Source organism: Rhinopithecus bieti, unplaced genomic scaffold (genome assembly GCF_001698545.2).
Source record: "Rhinopithecus bieti isolate Rb0 unplaced genomic scaffold, ASM169854v2 scaffold_30687, whole genome shotgun sequence".
Taxonomy (NCBI): domain Eukaryota; kingdom Metazoa; phylum Chordata; class Mammalia; order Primates; family Cercopithecidae; genus Rhinopithecus; species Rhinopithecus bieti.
Genome location: NW_016813366.1, coordinates 956,600 through 983,618, shown reverse-complemented (window position 1 = coordinate 983,618; position 27,019 = coordinate 956,600). Strand labels below are relative to the sequence as shown.

Sequence of the window (27,019 nt, the reverse complement as noted above, 5' to 3'; positions counted from 1 at the left end):
AAAAAACAAAAAAAAAAATTAAAATTTTATAAAAAAATTTAAAAAAAAAAAAATTTTAAAAAAAAAAAAAAAAAAAAAAAAAAAAAAAAAAAAAGATGACACAGAGAAAGAATTCAGAATTCTATCAGATAAATTTAGCAAACAAAATAATTTTAAAAAATCAAGCAGATACTCTGGAGCTGAAAAATTCAATTGACATACTGAAGAATACATCAGAGTCTCCCAATAGCAGAACTGATCACACAGAAGAAAAAATTTGTGAGCTTGGATGGGGTACAGTGGCTCACGTCTGTAATTCCAGCACTTTGGGAGGCTGAGGCGGCAGATGGCTTGAGGCCAGGACTTCAAGACCAGTCTGGCCAACATGGCAAAAGCTTGTCTCTACTAAAAATACAAAAATTATCTGGGTGTGGTGGTGCACACCTGTAATCCCAGCTACTTGAGAGGCTGAGGTATGAGAATCGCTTGAACCTGGGAGGTGGAGGTTGCAGTAAGCCAAGATTGTGCCACTGCACTCCAGCCTGGGCGACAGAGTGAGACTCTGTCTCAAAAAAACAAAACAAAACAAAACAAAAAGAATTAGTGAGTTTGAAGACAAGCTATTTGAAAACACAGTCAGAGGAGACGAAAGGAAAAAGAAGGAAGCGTGCTTACAAAATCTATAAAATAGCCTCAAAAGGGCAAATCTAAGAGTTACTGGCCTTAAAGAGAGAGATTGAAGTAGAAAGTTTATTCAAAGGGGTGATAACAGGGACCATTCCAAACCTAGAGAAAGATAGAAATATTGAAGTACAAGAAGGTTATAGAACACTAAGCATATATAACCCAAATAAGACCACCTCAAGACATTTAATAATCAAACTCCCAAAAGTCAAGGACAAAGAAAGAATCCTAAAGCACAAGAGGAAAGAAGAAAATAACATAGAATGGAGCACCTATACATCTGGCAGCGGACTTCTCAGTGGAAACCTTACAGACCAGGAGTGAGTGGCATGACCTATTTAAAGTGCCGAAAGAAAAAAACTTATCCTGGAATAGTATAGTCAGTAAAAAATCCTTAAAATGTGAAGGATACTTTCCCAGACAACCAAAGCTAAGGCATCTCAACACCAGACCTGTCCTACAAGAAACGCTAAAGGGAGTTCTTCAAATTCTGAAAGGACATTAATGAGCAACAAGAAATCATCTGAGGCCAGGTGCAGTGGCTCATGCCTGCAATATCAGCACTTTGGGAGACTGAGGCAGGAGGATTGCTTGAGTCCAGGAGTTCAAGACCAGCCTAGGCAACAGAGAGAGACTCCATCTCTACAAAAAAATTTTAAAAATTAGCTGGGAATGATGACATGCACCTGTGGTCCCAGCTACTCAGGTAGGCTGAGGTGGGAAGATCACTTGAGCCCAGGAGGTCGAGGCTGCAGTGAGCCATGTGTGTGCCACTGCAGCCCAGCCTGGGCAGCAGAACAAGACCATGTCTGAAGAAGAAAAAGGAGAAGGAGAGAAAGAAGAAAGAAGAAGAAGAGGAAGAAGAAGAAGAGGAGGAAGAGGAGGAAGAAGAGGAAGGAAAGAAAGAAGAAAGAAACCTAAAACTTTACATGGAACCACAAAAGACCCAGAATAGCCAAAGTCATCCTGAGCAAAATGAACAAAACTGAAAGAATCATATTACCTGAATTCAAATTATACTGCAGAGCTATTGTAGCAAAAACAGTATGGTAGCATAAAAACAGACACATAGACCAATGGAACAGAATAGAGAATGCAGAAATAAATCCATATATCTACAGTGAATTCATTTTTGACACAGGTGCCAAGAATACACATTGGGGAAAGGAAAGTCTCTTCAATAAATGGTGCAGGGAAATATGGATATCCATATGAAGAAGAATGAAACTAGAACCCTATCTCTTGCCATTTTACAGAAATCAAATCAAAATGGATTAAAGACTTAAATCTGGCTGGGTGTGGTGGCTCATGCATGTAATCCTAGCACTTTGGGAGGCAAAGGCAGGAGGATCCCTTGAGCCCAGGAATTCGAGACCAGCCTGGGCAACATAGGAGACACTGTCTCTAGTTTAAAAAAACAAAAACGAAACATAAATCTAAGACCTCAAACTATGAAACTATCAAAACAAAACATTGAGGAAACTCCAGGACATTGGTCTGGGCAAAGATTTCTTGAGTTACACCCCACAAGCACAGGCAACCAAAGCAAAAATGGATAAATGGGATTACATCAAGTTAAAAAGTTTCTGCACAACCAAGGAAACAGTCAACAAAGTAAAGAGATGACTCACATAATGAGGGACAATATTTGCAAACTATCCATCTGACAAAGGATTAATAACCAGAATATATAAAGAGCTCAAAAAACTCAATAGGAAAAAGGTCTTTTTATTTGATACAGGGTCTTGCTTTTTCACCCACGCTGAAGTGCGGTGATGCAAACACAGTTCACTGCAGCCTCGACCTCCCTGGAGCAAGCAATCCTTCCCCTCAGTCCCCCAAGTAGCTGGGATTACAGGTGCATGCCACCACACCCAGCAAATTTTTGTATTTTTTGTACAAGTGGGGTCTTGCCATGTTGCCCAGGCTGATCTTGAACTCCTGAGCTCAAGCGATCTGCCCACCTTGGCCTCCCAAAGTGCTGGAATTACAGGCATAAGCCACTGTGCCCAACCTCAATAGGAAAAACTCTGATAATCTGTTTTAAAAAAAATAGGCCAAAGATCTGAATAGACATTTCTCAAAAGAAGACATACAAGTGACCAACAGGTGTATAAAATGGTGCTCAACATCATTAATCATCAGAGAAATGCAAATCAAAACTACAATGAGATATCATTGTATCCCAGTTTAAATGATTTATATCCAAAATACAGGCAATAGTGAATGCTGGCGAGGATGTGGAGAAAAGGGGACCCTTGTACACTGTTGGTGGGAATGTAAATTAGTAAAGCCACCATGAAGAACAGTACAAAGATCCCTCAAGAGAGTAAACATAGAGCTACCATATGACCCAGCAATCTCACTGCTGGGTGTATACCCAAAAGAAAAGAAATCAGTATATTGAAGAGTTATCTCCGCTCCCATGTTTTCTGCAGCACACTGTTCACAATAACCAAGATTTGGAAGCAACCTTAGTGTATATTAGCAGATGAATGGATAGAGAAAATGTGGCACATATACACAACAAAATACTACACAGCCATAAAAAATAATGAGGTACTGCTATTTGCAATAACATGGACAGAACTGGAGGTTATCATGTAAAGTGAAATAAGCCATGCACAGAAAGGCAAACTTTGCATGTTCTCATGTATTTGTAGGAGCTAAAAATTATTAATAAAACAGTCGAACTCATGCAGATAGAGAGCAGAAGTAGAAGGATGGATACCAGAGACTAAGAAGGGTAGTGGAGGATGGGGAAAGGGAAAGTGGAGATGGTTAATGAGTACAAAGATATAGTTAGATAGAATGAATAAGATCTAGTATGTGATAGCACAACAGAGTGATTACAGTCAACAATAATTTATTGTACATTTAAAAATTGGCTGGGCATGGTGGCTTGCACCTGTAATCCCAGCACTTTGGGAGGCCAAAGCAGGTGGATCACTTGAGGCCAGGAGTTCAATACCAGCCTATCAGCCTGGCCAACATGGTGAAACCCCATCTCTACTAAAAATACAAAAATCAGCCAGGTGTGGTGGCATGCACCTGTAATCCCAGTTACTCAGGAGGCTGAGGCAGGAGAATCGCTTGAACCTGGGAGGCAGAGGTGCAGTGAGCTGAGATTGTGCCACTGCACTCCAGCCTGGGCAACAGAGTGAGACTCCATCTCAAAAAATAAATAAATTAAATTAAATTAAAATAAGAGTATAACTGGTATGTTTTTAACATAAAGAAATGATAAATGCTTGAGGTGATGGATACCCCATTTATCCTGATGTGATTATTACCCATTGTATGCTTGTATCAAAATATCTCATGTACTCCATAAATATATATACCTACTATGTAACCATAAAATTTTTTGAAAATAAAATATACTATGAATCCTTTTGCTATAGTAAGATTCACAATTTGCTCATCATAGTAGATAAGCTCTGAATGATTAATGCAATTGATTTAAGATATACATTAAGTATATCTGAAGATATACGAGAAATTAGTAACCAATATGTGGCAAGTTGTAGAAGAAAATGTTCTGCTCCTTTACTTTCTTTAGGTCTTGACTAAAATACCACTTTCTCAGGAAGGTCTTCCCAAGTCACCTATTCAAACTTACTGTTCCTTTCCTTGGTTTATTTTTTACTTCATAGCGTTCATCACTGTCAGACACAATACCTTTTAAAATGTATCTACCCTGTTTTTAATCTTTCCCCTTCACTAGAATGTAAGCTTATGAAGGCAGGGATTTCTTTCCTGTCTACCTAGCACCTAGGCAAGTGACTGGCACATAGTATTTGGTGAATCAATTAATTAAATCGCTAGAGATATTCAAAAGATCATGGTATTAACAAGAAGGAAGCATAGCTCTGTTTCTTTCCTTTTAAAGAAATGAAAATGCTTTTCTATTTCTAAATATCTCCAAATGCATGACCATGAGTTATGATTTTAAAAAAATGAACTCTTTTAGATAAGTAGCTAGTCAGTAGGATGTCAAAAAAATAAATAATTATATAAATCATCTGAAAGAATAAGAAAATATAAAATTGGCTGGGCACAGTGGCTCACGCCTGTAATGCCAGCACTTTGGGAGGTTGAGGCAGGTGGATCATTTGAGATCAGGAGTTCGAGACCAGCCTGGCCAACATGGTGAAACCCCGTCTCTACTAAAAATACAAAAATTAGCTGGGCGTGGTGGCTTCCGCCTGTAATCCCAGCTACTCAGAAGGCTGAGGCAGGAGAATCACTTGAACGCAGGAGGCAGAGGTTGCAGTGAGCCAAGATCACACCACTGCACTCCAGCCTCAGCAATAGAGTGAGACTCAGACTCAAAAAAAAAAAAAAAAAAACCAGAAAGAAAATATAAAATTGTTGTTTTGGGATAGTTTGATGCACTATAATTATTTATTATTTGTAGTTACAAACTCAGGATCAAAAAAGACCACATAGCAAACATCTGCAAAAAAAATTGAGATAACTGAATAACTGAACAGAGCTCAGAAACAGATCCTAGAATACATTAATATAAGATTTTTTTTTTTTTTTTTTTTTTTTTTTTTTTTTTTTTTTTTTTCTTTGAGACGGAGTCTCGCTCTGTGCCCCAGGCTGGAGTGCAGTGGCCAGATCTCAGCTCACTGCAAGCTCCGCCTCCCGGGTTCACGCCATTCTCCTGCCTCAGCCTCCTGAGTAGGTGGGACTACAGGCGCCCGCCACCGCGCCCGGCTAATTTTTTGTATTTTTAGTAGAGACGGGGTTTCACCGCGTTAGCCAGGATGGTCTTGATCTCCTGACCTCGTGATCCGCCCGTCTCGGCCTCCCAAAGTGCTGGGATTACAGGCTTGAGCCACCGCACCTGGCCTTAATGTAAGATTTTTATATTTGATAAAGATAGTATGACAAGTCAGTAGGGAAAGGAAAAGATATGTTAGATAACTTATTATTAAATAACTTGGAAAAGGTGTTAGATTCTCACTTCATGGCATATATTAAAATAAATTTCATATTGATTAAAGAATTAGATACTTTTGAAGCCATTAAACCAGGAGAAAAATATATTAGTATATATCTAAGGATAAGCAAACTTTCTGAGATAATAGCAATGAAAGAAATTTCAAAGGAAAAGAAATACTAGATTTGATTATATAACATTAAAAATTTTTTGTATATCAGAAAACAAACTGCAAACAAAGTTAATAGGCAAATACAATCTAGGAAAAGTATTTTCAACATTCCTAGCAGATAAAGGATTAATAGCATTATCTATAAAATTATCATAACAATCTATAGGAAAAACAGAAAAGTAAAACAGAGAAAGGACATAAATAGACAATTCATAAATAAGAAATTCAGATATCCAGTAAAGGTGAAAAATCTTTTGATCTCACTAACATTTAAGTGTGAGAGACTAAAAGGCTGATTGAAAGCTGTCTGTATGTGGGTGGTATAGAAGGCTAAATTATAGCCCCCAAAGATATGTCTGTGTCCTAATGCCTGGAATCTATGGATGTTACCTTATACGGCAGAGATTTTACAGATGTGGTTAAGGATTTTGGGATGGGGAGATTATCCTGTACTCCAGGGTGGGGGCAGAATGAGATTACACACACACACACACACACACACACACACACACACACGAGGAGAGGGTAATAAATATAGAAGCAAAGATTACAGTGGTGCAGCCACAAGTCAAGAAATGCTGGCAGCCACTAGAAGCTAAAAGAGGTAAGGAACAGCTTCTCCCTCAGAGCCTCTGGAGGGAGCATGGCCCTGCTGATACGTAATTTTAGCCCAGTGAAACTAATTCAGACTTCAGACCCTAGAACTATGAGAGAATAAATTTCTGTTTGTTTAAGACACCAAATTTGTAGTAATTTGTTATAGCAGCCATAGTGAATGAATACAGTTGGGGATTATCTCCAGGTGGGTTTCATACTGGATGGGTGGGATAAGGATCTGGCTTTTCCTTTGATAGCCCATAAATATCCGTATCTGTAGGTCTTTTTTCTAGGATACGTCAGTTAATTCAAAATGACACGTCAGCTTCCTGCCTGGGGTTTAAGCCAGTTGTCAGAGTTCTGGGAGCTGAGTGGAGGGAGGGGCTGGTGGTCTCATCATTCAGTGTGTAGAAGTTCACTTAATTCCGGTTTTCAGTAAAGGCCCACATCCTCACAGTGCTTGGGGCTCCTGAGTTCAGATCTCTGGTGCAGTCTCCTCAGAACTAAACTCCTTGTCTCCTGTAGGGATGTGGGAAGGGGGGTTGCCTGACAGCTAGGGGTGAGGGGAGACAGGGACCTGAAGTAAAAATATTCAACCAGACCTTCTGCTTTCAGATCTACCCCCACCCCCACCTCACAGGTGCCTGTTGCCTTAAATTCCCCAGCTTTTCTTGTGTTCTGTGGAGCAAATCAGCTTGCTTCTCCTCGGCAAGTCCTCTGCAAGGATTTAGGCTTCTGCCTTCTCTACCCTGCCAGGTCAGCTATTATTCCTCCAAATTGCTTCACATCTTCCAAAAATATGTCATCTCATGTTGACTGTTGTGTCTTCTCTTGGCTGTCTGTGTATGTGTATGTATAGGTGTGTGTTGCAGGGTAGGGTGAGATAGAACAGGAACCCCCTCTTAGGGACCTGGATGCCCCCCAAACATAAATGTTTTTTATATTTTAAATTCCTTCAAAAAAATTTCAGATACCTATTAATAGCTAGCTCTGAGAAGTAAATAAACAATAACGAAAAGATAACAGTAGCCAAAAACCATAGCCAAGAACACTAAAATCACAGGATGTTTACTACCCCTATAGGAAATAAAGATGACATCTTAACGTATGACTGAAACCCAGACCCCCACCAAATGGATATGCCTGGTCCACAGATGTCAAATAAGGGGGAACTGGGACTAAACTATAACCACATTCTTATTCTAAATTTCTTCCAGGTGTGACCTGGAAAAAGTCACACCCACAAGCCAGAGCTAACATTCTTTTCTGCTGGCCCCCAGTTTTTTTTTGTTTGTTTGTTTGTTTTTTGTTTTGAGACAAGAGTCTCTCTGTTGCCCAGGTTGGAGTGCAGTGGCACAATCTTGGCTCACTTGCAACCTCCACCTCCCAGGTTCAAGCGATTCTACTGCCTCAGCCTCCCTAGTAGCTGTGATTACAGGTGTAGGCCGCCACGCCCAGCTAATTTTTGTATTTTTAGTAGAGAAGGGGTTTCACCATATTGCCCAAGCTGATCTTGACCTCCTGACCTCAAGTGATCCACCCACCTTAACCTCCCAAAGTGCTGGGATTACAGGCATGAGCCACTGCCCCTGGCCTGGCCCCAAATTTTTAAATCAAGCCTCTCTTTTTTATCCAACTGCAAATCAGAAAATATTTAAATGTACCTATGACCTGTAAGCCCTTGCTTCAAGCAATCTCACCCTTTTAGGCTAAATAAAACCAATGTATAACCTCCATATATAATTTATAATTTTGCCTGTAACATCTGCTTTCCTCACATTTAGCCCTACCCTTAAAACTTCTTAACTGCAAGCCACTGCGGAGGTCAGGACTTAAACATTAGTTGCCTGGTCCTCCTTGCTTGGTACCTGCAAATAAATGCCTTCCTTTCTACCACTACAAACCTCACTTGAGGTATCTGGTCTTACTGCACTGGGTGAGCAGCCCCTAGTCTGTTCTATAACAATAGTTATGTCTTTTTTATTTGATGGGAAAAGAATGGAGATAAATGCTTGTGTTCAGTTGGCTTTGGCAGCGAGCAGTTAGGACACCAAGTTTTTCTCCACTGCATGATATTGTATTTCCTTTGAAATGCATGCTTTAAATGAAGACTGTGAGTTAATAATGATTTGTTTACTATTAGTACAGAGCAACTGAAAAATAATTCAGGCAGGACAATCTACTTGGTATGTGAAATAGCAGAAGGTAGTCGATTCTGACGATTTCTGCCAAATGTTCTATTGCTTTTATGGAGGAGATTTTGTGAGATGCTTACTCTGCCACTTTTACTGATATCACCTCATCCATTCCATCTTATAAATAAAAGTGATTCACTGATTTGGAACATCCTGTCCTTTGAAAAAGTAAAAGGAATACTTTTATGGAAAATGTTCCAAGGCAAAGAAACAGCCCAGGACTGTGATTCATGTCTGTCTGAAACATGCATTCCCAGAGCCGACTTGTGGATCTGGTTTAGATCCATAAACTTGTGAACTGCAGAGAGGAAACTCTTTTGATCCCAGCAGTGGGAGATGGTGGCGTGCAGCGTGGGTGTGGTAAAGAAGCGATGTTTGCCAAGAGAACAATGTCTCAAACCCTCTTGTGATAAATGCTTCAATACTTAGGCCATCATAATGTGCCATTCAACTTTTATACGAAAACTCATTTGGTTGATTTTGTCATTCAGTTTAATTGTTCTAAAAATTAACATCATAGTTATGGAAGTGTGAAGGATTGTTAGAACTGGAAGAAACTTTATAAATCAACTACAGCATCTATTAGGGTGAACTTTGATCATGATCTTGACTACCGTCCATTGAGTGTCTTCTGGTGCTGGGTGCAGTGTTCAGTGACTGACATAGACTGTCTCATATAATCCTCATAACTTGGTGAGATGGTATTAATTTATCATCTCTATTTGATAGAGTGGCCATTAATTGCTCAAAGTTACACAATTATTAAGAGATAGAGTCAGGGTTAGAGATAAAGTTAGTTTTTTGGTGACCTCAAAACCTGGGTTTTGAGCTGTCTTACCACTTAGTGCAGTGGTCCACAACCTTTTTGGCACCAGGGACTGGTTTCACAGAAGACAATTTTTCCATGGACAGGGGTTGGGGTGGGGAATGGTTTCGGGATGATTCAAGCGCATTACATTATTGTGCACCTTATTTCTATTATTATTACATTGTAATATATAATGAAATACTTATACAACTCACCATAATGTAGAATCAGCGTGAGCCCTGAGCTTGTTTTCCTGCAATTAGACAGTCACATCTGGGGGTGATGGGAGACAGTGACAGATCATCAGGCATTAGATACTCATAAGGAATGCACAAACTAGATCTCTTGCATGTGCAGTTCACAATAGGGTTCCCGCTCCTATGAGAATCTAATGCTGCCGCTGATCTGATAGGAGCAGTACTCGGGCAGTACTCAGGCAGTAATGTGAGTGATGGGGAGTGGCTGTAAATACAGATGAAGCTTCACTCCCTTGCTTGCCCACCCCTCACCTCCTGCTATGAAGCTTGGGGGTTGGGGACCCCTGACTTAAGCAACTCGCTTAAAACCTAAAGCCAAGTAGTCAATATTGTGCTGTCAGACCAGGTGCAGTGGCTCAACCCTGTAATCCCAACATGCTGGGAGGCCAAGGCAGGAGGACCCCTTGAGACCAGGAGTTCAAGACCAGCCTGGGCAACATAGCAAGACCTCATCTCTATTTTAAATAAATAAATATATAAGTTGTGCTATCTCTAAAGTGACAACTTCCCCCTGATAACAGAGGCTTGGTCATGAGGCCAGGTTCCCCCACTGGACCCCTTTGCAGTAGAATGAGTTCATATGCAAGTTCTTTCATCTATTCCAGAAATCATTTTGGATGCTTATGTGTGTGACACCCTATGCCAAGTAGGCATTGTTGATACAAAGGCAAGTGAGACATTTTATCAATGCTGTCTTTGTGCTTCAACAGGGCAGGGATAGTCTAAAGTCAATTATCCAACCAATGTGTATACACGCAAGCACACACAAACTTACACATATTAAATGAGAGTCTCTGATTCACAAGGCGCGTGTCTGGCTAATGTGGGAACACATGGGTTAACATGCAGAACTTGAAACATGGTGCCCCAAATTAGACACTGATGACTCAATTTAACATTATCTGTTGGGCCGGGCGTGGTGGCTCACGCCTGTTATCCTAACACTTTAGGAGGCCGAGGCAGGCAGATCACCTGAGGTTGGGAGTTCACAACCAGCCTGACCAACATGGAGAAACCCTGTCTCTACTAAAAATACAAACTTAGCTGGGCATGGTGGCGCATGCCTGTAATCCCAGCTACTTGGGAGGCTGAAGCAGGAGAATCGTTTGAACCCAGGAGGAGGAGGCTGCAGTGAGCTGAGATTGTGCCATTGCACTCTGGCCTGGGCAACAAGAGCAAAAGTTCTTCTCAAAACAAAACAAAACAAAAAAACACTGTCTGTTAATAGAAGCACATGCATCTTTTGTCTTCCAACAGCCACCTCCAAAACTTTCCAATACATTTGCTTGATAAGCTTCCCAGCAAGTGCCCGACCCTAGGCAGAGGAAGGAGAAGAGGGCATGGGTGAAGAGAAAGCTTGGTTAAGGCAAGGGACACCCATACCTATTTCTCGGAGCCCATATCCTAAGCAAAAATTAAATAAGCTTTTGGATCAAAGAGACTTTCCATAAGGTATTCATTAGTTGAGGGGCCCAGGAAGGGAAATTTGTATTTATATCTTTCTCACTCACTGCAGCAATGCCTGAAACCCCACAGGTAAGGATTTTGGCATGAGAGCCTGAGAGCTGACAGGTATCAACCTTGATTTAACTGTTGAGAAATGTTTTGTGGAGGATTTTGTCTTTTCACATGTCCTCTTCTAAATGCAAAAGGTCCCAGAAGGAGGAAAATATTGATCAAGTTCATACTAAGGCATTAGTGACCTGTCAGATTCTCTCCCCTTCTCCACCATGCTCCCAGGAACATAAACGGGACAAGAATTAGGGTATCTGAGAGAAAGAAAAGGAATCGAAAAGAGGGAGAAATGTGAGAAAGTGTCCCACTTATGTCATTATTAACTGTTCTTTCAGTGCATGGAACATGTGTGCTATGCTTTTAGACAGTAGCCTTAAGATAATTCCGTAAAATCTTCTACAAAATAAAATAAAATTTACAGAGTTGCTATGTGGGGAATTTTCATAGATGTTTAACTTGTAAAATACATAAGTCTGTTGATTCTTATAAGATAAGCAATTTTGACATAAATGTGAAATAGAATAGTTTCAGAGAAGCTCTACAACAATGAATGTTAAATAAGTGGAGTTCCTGCTTATGTGGGATAAACCGTTATTTTGTGCAATTTGAATATCCTTCTAATCCTTAGATCTGCAGGGAACCCTAGGGGCCTAATCACCTCTTAAAGGCCACGCCTCTGAATACTATCACATTGACAATGCCTGAATTTTGGAGGGGACGCATTCAAACCATAGCATAGGCCAGCCACTGGGCATGGGCTCCTTGGGCAAAAGATTGGTGGAGTTTATCCTCTGGAAAAACTCAATGAACCCAGAGGAAAGAACACTATATCCTAACACTTAGGAAACCCTAGGAAAAAGACTGGATTTGCTATTTACTTGTCTGATCTCAGCATATCCTAGCCACATACCCAGAGTTTCCACCATGCAAGTAAGAAAAGCCTTTAGGTCAGATGTGGTGGCTCACGCCTGTAATCCTAGCAATTTGGGAGCCCAAGGCAGGTAGATTGCCTGAGCTCAGGAGTTTGAGACCAGTCTGGGAAACACGGTAAAACCCCGTCTTTACTAAAAATACAAAAAATTAGTCCAGTGTGGCAGCGTGCACCTGTAATCCCAGCAACTAGGGAGGCTGAGACAGGAGACTTGCTTGAACCCAGGAGGCGGAGGTTGAGTGAGCCAAGATTGCATCATTGTACTCCAGCCTGGGCGACACAGCGAGACTCCGTGTCAAAAAAAAAAAAAAAAAAAAAAAAAACCGAAAGAAAGAAAAGAAAAAAAAGAAAGCTTTAATGTGAACAAGAGATGGAGATAGACAGAAGATGGAACCCAGGTGAAAATAGAACTCTGGGAATAGAAGGGGAAACTGTAAAAAATACAATTAGCATCCTCAGAAAGATGCAGAACACGGAACATTATTCTTCAATTTAGGATTCTATATGTTAAGCCAAACTAACAATGAATTGGTCGAAAACAAAGACCTCACATGCAAAAACTCATAAAACTTACCTCCCAAATACCATTTTAAAAGATGTCGGCCGGGCGCCCGGGTGGCGCTCCAAGCCCTGTAATCCCAGCACTTTGGGAGGCGAACGAGGCGGATCACGAGGTCCAGTGAATCGAGACCTATCCTGGCTAACCCGGTGAAACCCCGTCGCTTACTAAAAAATACAAAAAACGTAGCCGGGCGACAAGGCTGAGCGGCGCCTGTGTTCCCAGCTAACTGGGGAGGCTGAGGCAGGAAATGGCGTAAACCACGGGAGGCGGAGCTTGCAGTGAGCTGAGATCTGGCCACTGCACTCCAGCCTGGGCGACAGAGCGAGACTCCGTCTCAAAAAAAATAAAATAAAATAAAATAAAATAAAATAAAATAAAATAAAATAAAATAAAAGATGTCGCTGGTGATAAATACAGCAAAACAAAGGAGCAGATCCAGAAAGAGGAAGGCATGGGACCCAGGAGAAAATAGATACGATCTGGGAGAGGAGTAGTGAAGAAATGTCCCAGGTTGACCACTGTACAGCAAGCTGAGAGAGAAACCAATCAATATAATAGAAAAAGAAAATAGGAAACTCGAGAAAGAATGTTTCAAAAGAAAAAGTGGCACAAGAACAGCTGATATGATGGGGAAAAATGAAGACAATATATGTAGCAAAATGTGCAAGTGAAAAAAAATGAGGCACTAATTGACTCCAGGTGAAACAAAAAGCTGTACAAGAAAAGAAATAGGCCAGGCATGGTGGCTTATGCTTGTAATCCCAGCACTTTGGGAGGCCAAGGCAGGCAGATCACTTGAGGTCAGGAGTTCGAGACCAGCCTGGGCAGCATGGCTATACTGTCTCTACTCAAAATGTACCCTGTCTCTACTAAAAATGCCAAAATTAGCTGGGCATGGTGGAGCATGCCTGTAGTCCCAGCTACTTAGGACGCTGAGGCAGGAGAATTGCTTGAACCCAGAAGGTGGAGGTTTTAGTGAGCCAAGATCGTACCATTGCACTCCAGCCTGGGTGACAAAGCAAGACTCTGTCAAAAAAAAAAAAAAAAAAAAAAAATTTGTATTGTTGGATGATCATTTAAGAATGAGGGAGTGATACTGACTCACAAAGACATGAACCTGTCTGCAGGGAGGGATATTTGAATAGAATGTAATTTTATAAGTGGTCAGTTCATTGGATAATTTGTGTTATGATAACTTTTGATTACATATACAACTTTGTCATGCAAGAACATTGGTACTCAATACTCAGATAAAAAACAAATGCTGTAAAAAGATGATGCATAGTCTTTTATTTTTATTATTTTATGTTATTTTATTTTATTTTTGAGACAGAGTCTTGCTCTGTCACCCAGGCTGGAGTGCCGTCGTGTGATCTCGGCTCACTGCAACCTCTGCCTCCTGCATTCAAGTTATTCTCTTGCCTCAACCTCCCGAGTAGCTGGGATTATAGGTGCCTACCACCATGCCTGGCTAATTTTTTGCATTTTCAGTAGGGATGGGATTTCACCATGCTGGCCAGGCTGGTCTCGAACTCCGGACCTCAAGTGATCTGCCCACCTCAGCCTCCCAAAGTGCTGGGATTACAGGTATGAGCCACCACACCTGGCTTATTTTATTTTATTTTGAAAATGGGGTCTTGCTATGTTGTCCAAACAGGTCTTGAACTCCTGGACTTAAGCTATCCTCCTGCCTCTGCCTCCCTAAGTGCTAGGATTACAGGCATGAGCCACCAAACTCAGCTCAATGCATAGTCTTTTCTAAATCTGGGCATTACTTTCTATGGATTGTCACAAATGGGATTTACTAGAGATTATATACATGTTGTTGATAAATTTTGACAGACCTTCAGCAATCAAGAGCATACTCATTTCACCAAATTTGTATGTCTTGTTTATTGTTATTTTTAAAATATTCATTAATTTCATAGTTTAAAGATGGTATCTAGTTGTTTTAATTTAATATGTTTGATTGATGTATGGCTATGCATTCTAATTAGTGTTTATTAACTAGTTACTTGTGGCCCTTCCTGTACACTTTCTGGTAACAGTCTTCGTCCAGTTATCTATTGGGTAGAGTTTTAGTATTCTTTTCTGTTGATTTGTATAAACTTTATATAGTTAAGAGATATTAGCACTTACATTTGTTGAAGCTTTTCAGGGATTTTTCCTTTTGCTTGTATTTTATTTATACAGAAGTTTAAAATGTAAAATGTCTGTGTCATCAAATTAGGTAGTTTGTCATCATCTTCTGGAATGTAAGTCCCATGAAAGAAGGGACTGTGTCTGCCTTATTTATCAATGCCCACTACCTCATATAGTGCTGAAAAAATGTGTTGAATTAATGAATGAGATCTATGTATCTTTCCCTTATTTATTTCTTCCACTACTTAAAAAATTCCCTCCAGAGACATATTCATTTTAATTTCTTCTAATTTTTACTTTTGATTTTTTTTCTTTTTTTTTCTTTTTTTTTTTTTTGAGATAGTCTTGCTCTGTTGCCCAGGCTGGAGTGCAGTGACATAATCTCGGCTCACTGCAGGCTCCACCTCCTTGGCTCAAGCAATCCTCCCTCCTCAGCCTCCTGAGTAACTAACAGGTGTGTGTCAACATGCCTGGCTATTTTTTTTGGTAGAGACAGGATCTCACTATGTTGTCCAGGCTGGTACTTTTGATTTGCAAAAAAGTTTTAACTCTCTAATTCTTCTGAAATGTGTTTTGCATTCTAAGGTTGTGGTGTCATTTGAGCCCTGTTGACTTAGGATAGGCTGCCTCATCGTTGATATATATGAAACCTACAATCACCAGAAATCTGACCTGTGGATCTGGTGCAATATAGTAGAGACCTATAGACATTTACCTAGTCTTTTCAAACGCTTTTGAGAATGAGGCTAGTTATAAAAGATACATACAGGCATCCATCTTTCCTTTCTTAACATGATCAGTGAAAATGAGCTCACTGAAATATTTTAGTCAGTTATACATACAATCCCAAAGTTTAGGCCAGGCACAGTGGCTCATGACTGTAATCCCAGCCCTTTGGGAGGCCGAGGTGGGCAGCTCACTTGAGGTCAGGAGTTTGAGACCATCTTGGCCAACGTGGTGAAACCACATCTCTACTAAAAATACAAAAATTAGCTGGACGTGGTGGTACACACCCATAATCCCAGCTATTTGGGAGGCTGAAGCCCAAGAATAGCTTGAACCTGAGAGGCAGAGGTTGCAGTGAGCGGAGATCATGCCACTGCACTCCAGCCTGGGTGACAGAGCAAGACTCCGTCTCAAAAACAAACCACAAAACAACAACAACAAAATCTCAAAGGCTAACCTATGAAAAAATGAATAATGACAATATGAAGGCATAGCAGATTACTACTTAGTTTTTTAGTTAACAAAAGTACATTAAGCTTGAATTTAAAAATGCTCTAGGATTTTATGTGCCCAAAGTCCACTTGATCTAGAGGAGCTATTCTCACTTGTTAAAAACAAAACAAAACATGCAGCCTTCTTTGTGTCAGGGATTCAGATGAATTACATTTTGTCCCCAAGTGTAGGTGGCTATCAGGAGAAACAACTGGTAAGGAATTTGGTTGGAAAATGATTTTTAATCTTCACATTACCAGTGTAAAGTTGTATACTTATTGGTGATTTCAGTTATTTTCGAAATAACTGAATCATTGGTGATGGATGAGCATCATTTTTCTGTCCATGGGAAAGTCTATGAGGAGAGTATCCACATGTGCCTTTTGGGGTAGACGCCAGAGGACATGTTCTACCATAAGTAAAAAGGGCCATTTTTTTACCAACAGAAAAACATTGTGTTGAAAACTTCTACCAGACACCATTCACTTTTAGCTCCTTGATAAGGACCAAGCCTCACAAATCCCAAGACCAAAATGTGCGGTTCACTCACACCAGCATGGTTTTAAGAGCAACAAATCCTAATCATTTTCATCCAAGACAACTGGACAAAAGAAAACTTGCATTTGTAGTTTCTCCTCCCCTCACTCCTCCCCTTTAATTGATTTTACTGCTTTCGTAAGTGACCTAAATAAGTCTCTTGATCTACTAAAAACTGCATGATTTTATTTCCTCATGAATGTGTTTCAAAATGTGGGCATTAAGGATATCAGATATTCTGCAGTACTTCTTTGAACATACAGGGACTACTTTTTGATGACTACTTATTAATTGCATTAGAATAAAGAAGAGTGAGGAAGATTTTATTTTTCTAAAGACCATCCCTCCCCACCACCGCCACCATCTATCTACTTGGCATTGAGACTATATAGCAACTCAGTGCTTTTCTTGTCTATTGCTGGTGGGAGTATACATTAATACAATTCTTTGAAAGGAGTTTGGCAGTATGTATTAAGGTATAAAAAACTGCCTTTTCACTCACAAATTCTACTTTGAGAAAACCCTCCAAAAGTAATTATCTTAAATACATAAATAGTCATCTATACAAAAATATGATCAAGGGATAATTTGTTCAAATGTGGTTATGAGTTTTAATTTTTTAAAAGGTATAATTTGTAATAGCAAGATAACAGTAGCAACAATTTAATAGCAGAGGGGAAATCATTTTAAAAGAATATTATGTATCCACTCAAAAAATATTTGGCAGCCATTTAAACAATGATCGTGAAAATTATTAAAATAGCACCAGAAATTTTTATGATCTAATGTGTAGTGAAAAATGCAGGATCAAATTGAGATGTGTATTATGATTAAGGTCAGAAAAATCATGTGTATGAAAAATAGGAAATGCATTAAAATTCTTCTAACGGCTGTGCTGAGACACAGTGACTAGGGGTGATTGCTTATATTTCTTTCTCTTCCATTGGTTTCACAGTACTTCAAAATATAATTTTGTTTGTGATGGAATCTCACAGTGTTGCCCAGGCTGGAGTGCAGTGGCGTGATCTCGGCTCACTGCAATCTCTGCATCCTGGGTTCAAGCAATTCTCCTGCCTCAGCCTCCCAAGTAGCTGGGATTACAGTTGCCCGCCACCAGGCCTGGCTAATTTTTGTATGTTTAGTGGAGACAGGATTTTGCCATGTTGGCCAGGCTGGTCTCAAACTCCTGACCTCAAGTGATCCGCCCGCCTCGGCCTCCCAAAGTACTGGAATTATAGGCATGAGCCACCGTGCCCAGCCCAAAATATAATTTTTAAAAGTGGAAAACAGGCAGTGTTTGAGGAAAAGAGCCATCAATATGGTTAAGATGAAAACACTTTGTTATTAAATAAAAATAGTCCCACTTTCTGCTACTTAATTAGGACTCAGTCATTTGTATGGTGTTTGGGGACTCAGTCATTCGTATGTTTGGGGTCTGTAGTGATTTACTAAGCAGATTCTTTGCAGTTATTGTTTCTCTTAGTTGTATATATAGTGAAAAAATGAGACACGCACATCTTTCCTGATAGTGGGAACAAAAAAAGTGGGTTTCTTTGATATCAGAAATATTCTGGGGTGTTTCTGTACTTCTTTTTTTTTTTTTTTTTGAGACAGAGTCTCACTGTGTCGCCCAGGCTGGAATGCAGTGGCGACATCTCGGCTTACTGCAAGCTCTGCCTCCTGGGTTCACACCATTCTCCTGCCTCAGCCTCCTGAGTAGCTGGGACTACAGGCGCCCACCACCATGCCCGGCTAATTTTTTTGTATTTTTAGTAGAGACGGGGTTTCACCATGTTAGGCAGGATGGTCTTGAACTCCTGACCTTGTGATCCGCCCACCTTGGCCTCTCCAAATGGTGGGATTATAGGTGTGAGCCACCGTGCCTGGCCGTTTCTGTATTTCTTAAAACCTGACAGGCCTATAAAGAATAAGGAAAGGATTAGACAAACAGGAGTCTGTACAGATACAAATGATTGTTACATGATCTGCCTGTTTCAGTCACCTTTAAAAGTTCGAAAGTATCAGACCTGTGGCATAGACTATGCCCTCAAACCAGCATTGTGAAACACTGTGGAATCATTCCAACTGTTTTAGCATTTAAGGAATTAGTTCAATTAAAAACTAAGCTGATAGTTTGAAATTCCTAGGGGAGCAGAAAAAGAGTTAATAAACACAGTCTGGTTGAGTAAACCAGAAAATTGATTTCTGCTTGAATGGAATTTGGAAGCCAAGATGATTAAAGTAGGTCCCAGTCTCAGGCCGGGCGCGGTGGCTCAAGCCTGTAATCCCAGCACTTTGGGAGGCCGAGACGGGCGGATCACGAGGTCAGGAGATCGAGACCATCCTGGCTAACACAGTGAAACCCCGTGTCTACTAAAATACAAAACTAGCCGGGCGAAGTGGCGGGCACCTGTAGTCCCAGCTACTCGGGAGGCTGAGGCAGGAGAATGGCGTAAACCCGGGAGGCGGAGCTTGCAGTGAGCTGAGATCTGGCCACTGCACTGCAGTCCGGGCGACAGAGCGAGACTCCGCCTCAAAAAAATAAAATAAAATAAAATAAAAAAAGTAGGTCCCAGTCTCAACCTCCTCAAAGATAAGTTTTACTTGTGGGTAACATTTTGGGAAAAATATAACATTTCAAATATAGCTTATAGATGTGCTAGATTTTTTTTTTTTTTTTTTTTTTTTTTTTTTTTTTTTTTTTTTTTTTTTTTTTTTTTTTTTTTTTTTTTTTTTTTTTTTTTTTTTTTTTTTTTTTTTTTTTTGATACAGAGTCTCACTCTTATCACCCAGGCTGGAGTTCAGTGGCGGGATCTCGGCTCACTGCAATCTCCGCTTCCCAGGTTCAAGCGATTCTCCTGACTCAGGCTCCCCAGTAGCTGGATTACAGGTGCCCGCCACCATGCCCAGCTAATTTTTGTATTTTTAATAGAGACGGGTTTTCACCATGTTGGCCAGTCTGGTCTCGAACTCCTGAGTTCAGGTGATCTGCTCACCTCTGCCTTCCGAAGTGCTGGGATTACAGGCGTGAGTCATCGCGCCTGGCCTGTGCTAGAATTTCTAAGAAAATGATGTTTATCCTGGCAATTTTTCTTCTTAAAAAATCTGTGCTGCTTTTCCAACAGCGTTAACATCAGCCGAGTCAAGTATCGTCCTCCAGTTGTGAGAGTGAAGAATTTCCTGCACTTTCTTATAACAATGTCTTGACTGGGAACAGGAGAATGAATGTATTGGTTAGAATTTTTTCAGTTGTAATTGACAGAAACCTTACAAATTAGCTTAAGCAAAAAATAAAAACATAAAGGTGGGGTGGAATGTACTGGTGCCTATAACCTTGGCACGTTAGGTAGTTTTATCTTCATCTCTCTCCTACTTTTGCACAAGCTATCCCTTGAGCTAGGCAAGATGGCTGCCCCAGGGCCACACCCTGCCGGTTTAGCAGGGAATGTGAAAAGGCAGGCTCCTCTCATTGGCCAGTTAGGGTCATGTGCCTGCCCCTGGGCCAATCACTGTGATCAGGAACAGGGGATCCTCCGGTCCGTCTAGGTCCCCTACCCATCTCTATGTGTGGCATGAGGTGCTCTTCCCTACCCACACTGAGGGAGTGACCTTAGTTATCCAGAGACTAGAGAAAGAATGTCAGGAAGCGGGGCAACACCTACCTACTACCTGGACTGCAAAAAGAGGGTGCTCTTGCTATCTTGAGTGAAAGGAATCTCCAGGAGCCAGAGGCATGAAAATAGAAAGGTGGCCTTCCAGATTTCCATTCTTCTCAATGCCCTTCATTCCTTTGGTGCTTCACTTGTCTGAAGTTGCTTCTCCTACTGTTAGCAAAGCATCTGGGAGATGTAAGAGAACTTCCCAGTCCTGCTCCTGCCGGTGCTGAGGCTTTAGCCATTTGCATTGTCAGGGCAGCTCTCACACCTGGGGCAGCAGCCTGGGGAAGTGGGAGGAGAGGGCTCAGGGCAGTTGCCAGCCCTGTCCAAGTTTGAGGTCGGAACTGCCTCAGATTTCAAACCACTGTGGGTTGCCTTCTGCTCCTGTGGCCTCCTAAGAAAACAAGAGGACGAGGCAGTGAACACCTACAGCCAGTCTGAATTACCTGGGCGTCCTTGGCATGTGTGTTCCTGTGAAAGCTGCACCTTGAGGTGGGGCGGGTTTGTGATCACTTGGTGTTACCCCTCCCATGCGGCAGCCTAACTAGAAACCCAGACTGTCACATCTTCTCTCTTTGCAGAAATAAACAGTACCAAGGTAGACTTCAGAGGTATCATCAATTACTAATTTTGCAAATGTGAATAAGTTTTGGCCCCTAACAGGTTTGCTTCTACTCCATCCACCAGCGTGTATGTCCCCCTTCTCCTGTAGACCAGTGTTTACAGAATTCTAGAATTTCCTGAGTTGCATAGGCCCTGCCACACACCTCCTCTTGAGTGCCTCAGAGAGGTGGCTGTAGTTTTTCTCTGTACCCACCTCCACACAGGATTTTCTGTCCTTGCTGAGGGGCTTTTTCTTTTCTTTTTTGAGCAGTGTATTCCCACCTATCACACACACCAAATTTGGGGAGATCATTTTTACCACCCCACGTAGTAATTTCAGTTTATGCTGCTTATTAGTTGTATTTAATGCATGGATATATATAGATATTTAGGGTCATCATTGTTTTCTGACCCGTTCTCTTTTCAGTATATCAACTGAAAGTTGTTTGTGCTAAGATAAGTGGGAGTGAATTATGTGCTCTTTCTAGATTCCCTTTAGCTTTACGATTTTAAAGAAAAACAGCTTGGAACTAAGTACTGATACTTTCCAGCACTGAGAAGCAAGGCCAGTAACTGGCTCTGGCTCCCACAGCTGAAACGCTAAATCACTGGTTTCTAACCCCACTGAGCCTCACTTTCTCAACTGTTAAATAGAGATATTAGCACCTCCTGCATCAGGCTGGCATGAGGATTAAATGAAAGTAGGTGTGTGAAAGAATGCTGTGAAGTAGAGATGGCTGCAGGGAGGGGGACACCCTCTGGCTCTCTGGTCTGTGGGGAGCTGTCACTGAGCAGCAGTGAAGCCTGCCTGCTGAACCCATTTTGGGTCAGGGTAGAGAGGAGGCCTGGAAGACCAGCACCTAAAGGGCTTTAACCTGCCCCTATCTGTAAACGAGAATTCAGAATGAAGGCTTGCAGAAACTGGAAATACATGGTGACATTTAGATGTTTACATCTGCCATCAAACTGTAAAAACCATTCTCATGTTCATACACACGTGAAAAGCAAAAAGGTTTAACTTGAGAAAGTTGAATTTCAGGTCCCTGGGTACATTTTGTTTGTTTGTTTGTTTTAGAAATGGGGTTTCACCATGTTGGCCAGGCTGGTCTCAAACTCCTGGCCTCAAGAGATCTACCCACCTGGGCCTCCAAAAGTGTTGGGATTACAGGCGTGAGCCACCACATCCAGCCCCTCCATGCATTTTTTGACAGGAGCCTATGCAGGCATCTATGAATACACACCTCATGTTTCTTGGTCCACTTAGTCCATTCCTGCTGCTATAACAAAATACCTTAGACTGGGTAATTTATAGACCATAGAAATTTATTGTTCACAGTTCTGGAGGCCAGGAAGTCCAAGGTCAAGGTTGGTGTCTGATGAGGGCCCCCTTCCTCATAGATGGCACTTCTAGCTGCATCCACACATGGCGAAGGGCAGAAGCTTGCGCCATAAGAGGATGCAGCTAGAAAGCAGCATCCTTCCTGTCTGAGGAAGGCAGACAAGCTTCCTCGGGCCTCTTTTATAAGCACAGGAGTCCCATTCATGAGGAAGAATCCCTAATGATCTAATCACCTCCCAAAGGCCCCACATCTTAACACTATCACAGGGGCCATTAGGTTCCAACATATGAATTTTGGGGGGACATCAACATCCAGACCATAGCAGTACACAGAGATTCTTCACCTGGGAAATAGAATGTGTGCGCTTTCTGGAGAAAGATGATTTTTTTAAAAGTAAGTTTAGCAAATTCAAGTTGGTTACTGTGGAGTAAGGTTGAGTCATGCATCTCATATTAAAGGATTTGCTCTGTGGTTTATTTTCCTTATGAGTTTACATGATCTCATTTGTCTTAACAACGTAAGGTCAAATTTTGTAACATACTAATGATTAAAAATCCCTTTTGCACGTGAATCTGAGTGCACTCCACCGGTCTCTACCTGCTTGCCCCGTGCCCTTGCCCTCATCTCCCTTCCTCCCTGTCCACCTGTGTCCTCCCTATCTTCAAGGTGTTACTCCAGACCCCTCTTCCTGGAGCTTCCTCATACCACTTGCCTCTCCCGTGGCCTCCCCTCACCGTAAACTCATCGTAAGCCCTCCGAGTTGGTATACTCACTCATTTCATATTTAAATCTATTCTGCGACAGTTTGCTTTTTTTTGTTGTTGTGGTGGTGGTGGTTCCTTGATGTGTATATTGTGATTTTCACTAGATTTTTGTCCTTGTCTTCACAACTAGATTGCAGGCACCCTGAAGTCAATGATCCTAGACAAAATGTCTTTAACATCTGCCAGGATCCCTGGCCTAAATACCTTGCATACAGCAGGGTTTCAGTGAATGTGTGTGGATTTGACTTTTTAAGCTTTGTTTTAATGAGGTTTGCCACATTCAACCCAGCGGCAGTCCCTAACCGCCTGAGACATTCATGGTTCAGAAAGTTGAACGGAAGAGAATTCCTACTGTTAACTTGCACACAGATTAAGATATCCCGGCGACCACTAATCATCTGTTCTTTGGTCTTTTCTACTAATTAAATCAGCACAGTCCAGTTAACACTTTTTATTTTGTTTTTGCAATGCAGTGAATTTGTCCCAGCAAGGTTAAAATGAATAACATCCTTCTCTCTAGGCTTGTCCTCAAGGCCCTGCCCATTTTGGCCTAGCTTTCTCAACCCAGCTTCCCACAAACCCTTCCACCATCCTCACAGGTACTTCCTTGAGGAGCTCCTGGGACCCCTTGAACCAGATGGGTTTACTCTCTGGTGTGCTCTCCGTAGCATCCTGTACATCCCTTTGTGTGATACTCCCCACGTTTGTGATTTGTTTATTTATTTTTGGTAAGGTGTGCCGTCCTTGCTAGAATGTGAGCCTCATGAGCATAGGAAATCCACGCCTACCTGGTCGATGAGGACTAAGTTCTGCTGCCAGTAACAGAGACCCTAAATAACAATGTTATGAGCAAGATAGGAATTGATTTCTCTCTTGTATACAGTCTCTGCAGTAGGCAGTTTAGGGCTGGTGTGGCAACTCCACCGCATCAGACTCCTCCTATGGGCTGTTCTGCTGAGCATGGCTTCCATCCTCATGGTCCCAGAGAGTAGGGAACAGGGGCCCAGCGGGCAGGAAGGAGTGTGGGGAAGAAACACAATATGTGCTCTCCTGAAGACTTCCCCTTGGAATTTGCATGCACCTTTTCCAACTCCATCCTATATCCCCAAGATTGGTCATGCGGCCACACCTAGCTACCAGGGAGGCTGGGAAAGTAAATCCTTATTCTGAGTAGACACGAGCCCAGTTAAAAATTTTTCTAACACTAAGCAATGAGGGGAGAACAGTTATTAGGAGACAGTCACATACCACTGTATTCCCAGCTTTCAGCCTACTGTCTGGAACAATGTATATTGGCTGAATAAAGACATGAGCTGAACACTGATGTATTCATGTGTTAGGGCTGCCGTAACAAAGTGCCACAAACTGGGTATTTGTTGTGCCCAGTACAACAGAAATGTGTTGTCTCACAGTTCTGGAGACTGGAAGTCCCAGCCCAAGGTGCTGGCAGTGTGGGTTCCTTCTGAGTGCTGTGAGGGACAATCTGTTCATGCCTCGTTCGCAGCTCGCGGTGGCTTGCTGGCATTCCTTGGTCTTCCTCGGCTTAGAGTTCCATGCCTTTGTTTTCACATGGTGTTTTCCCTGTGAGCCTGTCTCTGTATCCAAATTTCCCTTTTAATAAAGGACACCAGCCATGTTGGACGAGGCCCCACCCTAATGACTTCAGCTTAAATAATTACATCTGCAACAACCCTATTTCCAAATCAGGTCACATGCTGAGGTACTGGGAATTCCAAATTCTTAAGTCCTTAAAAACCGGGGAGAGACAGCATTCAGCATGGAAGCCACATCAACACAATGGAAATTCACAGGACTTATGATTGGGGGGTATAGAATTCAACACCTAACAACTTGGGACAGTTTCATCTACTCTCACATTCTCTAGGAGGCATCTGGCATTTGGCTGTTCTGGGCTCCCCCAGAGTGACACACGTCTTCACTCCAGAGGAGTGTCGTGATTATGCAGATTTCCCAGTCCCAGCCTCTCAGCCCTGGGGAAGAATGTGTGCAGGCAGGGCATGTCAGGCTTACCAAAGGCCTGGAATGTTCCACAGCATGATGATCCATCAGAAGTTGGAACCGAATAAGCCAGGCTTCTTCGTGGTGTGATAGAGACCCAAGAGCTCTCCAGGAAAGTCTGAGTCTTCTGCAGCAAGATGAAGGCTCCTGGCCTTGGCGACATCCCGCAACCCACTGGGATCACACTTAACAAGACAGCCCGGTTACACCAGAGCCTGGTTTGGTGTCTGAAAGCCAGGCAGATAGCTCAGCTCTTGCTCAGTACCACTCCAGCCCCTCCTATGTCCATTTGTTCTTTTGTGGTGTTTCTGTTTGGTTCTGCCTGTATCCCTCACTGGACTCGAAACTCCTCAGAGGCCAAAGAGAGTATTTTATTCATCTGTGTAATAATCCTTACAGCTCCCATTGGTTAAAGTTGCCCTCAAGTAAAAGCACAATTAAACAGGGCTTTTTCAAAGGGAAGAGAATGATATTCTCATCAGGAGGGTTGAGATGTAATCATGTACCAGAGCTGAGGAATAGATACTATAAAGCTTCCCTGTTGCTTCTTTTGACATCAAGTTCTAGGACTCTAGGAAGGTGACTATTCTGCTCTCCTGTGGAGACAGAATTTTTGTCAGTGGTATTCGAAAGGTTTAGCTTTGGGAAACCCACAGTTGCCAAAGCATGACCCTGACAAAAGCAAGGTTTAAGAAACGGCCCATTTGATTTGTGGAAGAGGTGCTTAGTGCTGCTTGGTGAACCCGAGGCCTCCCTTTGCACACGTATCATACACAATGTGAGACCCAAGGTCTAGATCACACTTGAGGATCCCCAGTAAAGGAGAGAGCAGAGTGCTCAGCTTTAAGGAAGAGGACATGATTCAAATGTCCCTCTTGTTTTAAATACCCTCCCATTGAACTGGGTTCAGAAATGGCACATCCCGAACCATCTATCCACTCAAGCTGTCCTCAGATGGGGCAGCAGTAGGGACTCTGCTAGAGTTGTTTCCTGGCCATTGCAGAACCCAGCCATGAGCAGTCTCAGAATAGTCACGGCTTTGCCACAACATGCCTGTGGCTTTGGAATATGAACTTGGGCTTATATCCCCTTCCCTAATGCTCCCTCTTAAAGATCCCATCTGCCACATGTGGAATAGCGTTCGGTAACTTCTTTCTGCAGCACATCTTAGTCCCTTTGATTCAGATGACCAAGCCCATGCAAGGAAACTGCTGGATGGGATGGCAATGCATCACGCTTCATCAGGCTTCATGCCTGGACTCCCAGGCAGCTTGAGACTAGGAAGCTTTAGAAAGCAAAGGCGCATTAGGCCTGGGGAAAACGGGCAGGTCGCTCCTTAGCCATTCTGCAGATGGCCGCCATAGGTATGGAATCAGTGGTAGCACACCCAGCATCATATCTTGCCCCAGCTACTCATCTGGCTTCAGAGCACTGTGTTATTATAGCCAAACTGAGAGGCTCCTGGACGAACTGTTCCTGTGCAGATATTCTTGGCATTTTGCTTCTTTGTGTTTCTTATGGCTTAGATTTATTCAGTGTGAGTGCAGAATTCACACCAGAGAGCCTCACCCTGACAGCAACCTCTGTCACACGTATATACATCAGTTTGAAAATATGACTGTTGTCATCTCTCTGCCATGAGTTGTAAAATGATGAGGCACATCTATCCCTTGATGATCAGATGTGTGCTTGACTGATAATAACAGACTCCATTCATGGTGGAGTAATTGAGAATGGCAGCCCTGATTCCATGGCTGTGCCACCTGCCAGAAAGAATGGGAAAGTCTTGCTTTAAATCCTGTGGAAGGGCCGGGCGCAGTGGCTCATGCCTGTAATCCCAGAACTTTGAGAGGCCAAGGTGGGCAGATCATGAGGTCAGGAGTTTGAGACCAGCCTGGCCAATATGGTGAAACCCGTCTCTACTAAAAATATAACATTAGCCAGGCTTGGTGGCACGCACCTGTAGTCCCAGCTACTTGAGAGGCTGATGCAGAAGAATCGCTTGAACCCAGGAGGTGGAGCTTGCAGTGAACTGAGATGGCATGACTACACTCCAGCCTGGGTGACAGAGTGAGACTGTCTCAAAAAA

At 42.1% G+C, this 27,019-nt stretch overlaps 2 protein-coding genes across 3 annotated transcripts in view; both read left to right on the top strand.

Annotated features, from left to right (window-relative positions):
- LOC108512645 (60S ribosomal protein L18-like) overlaps positions 1 to 16,403 on the top strand; it is a 17,071-nt gene extending 668 nt beyond the window's left edge. Inside the window, exon 2 of the mRNA XM_017847970.1 lies at positions 16,303 to 16,403. Within this exon, the coding sequence (XP_017703459.1) occupies positions 16,303 to 16,403 (101 nt within the window). The remainder of the gene's footprint in view (positions 1 to 16,302) is intronic.
- The window catches only part of STPG4 (sperm-tail PG-rich repeat containing 4), a 62,808-nt gene that overhangs the window by 28,904 nt on the left and 6,885 nt on the right, over positions 1 to 27,019 (top strand). The gene's annotated exons all lie outside the window — the stretch shown is intronic.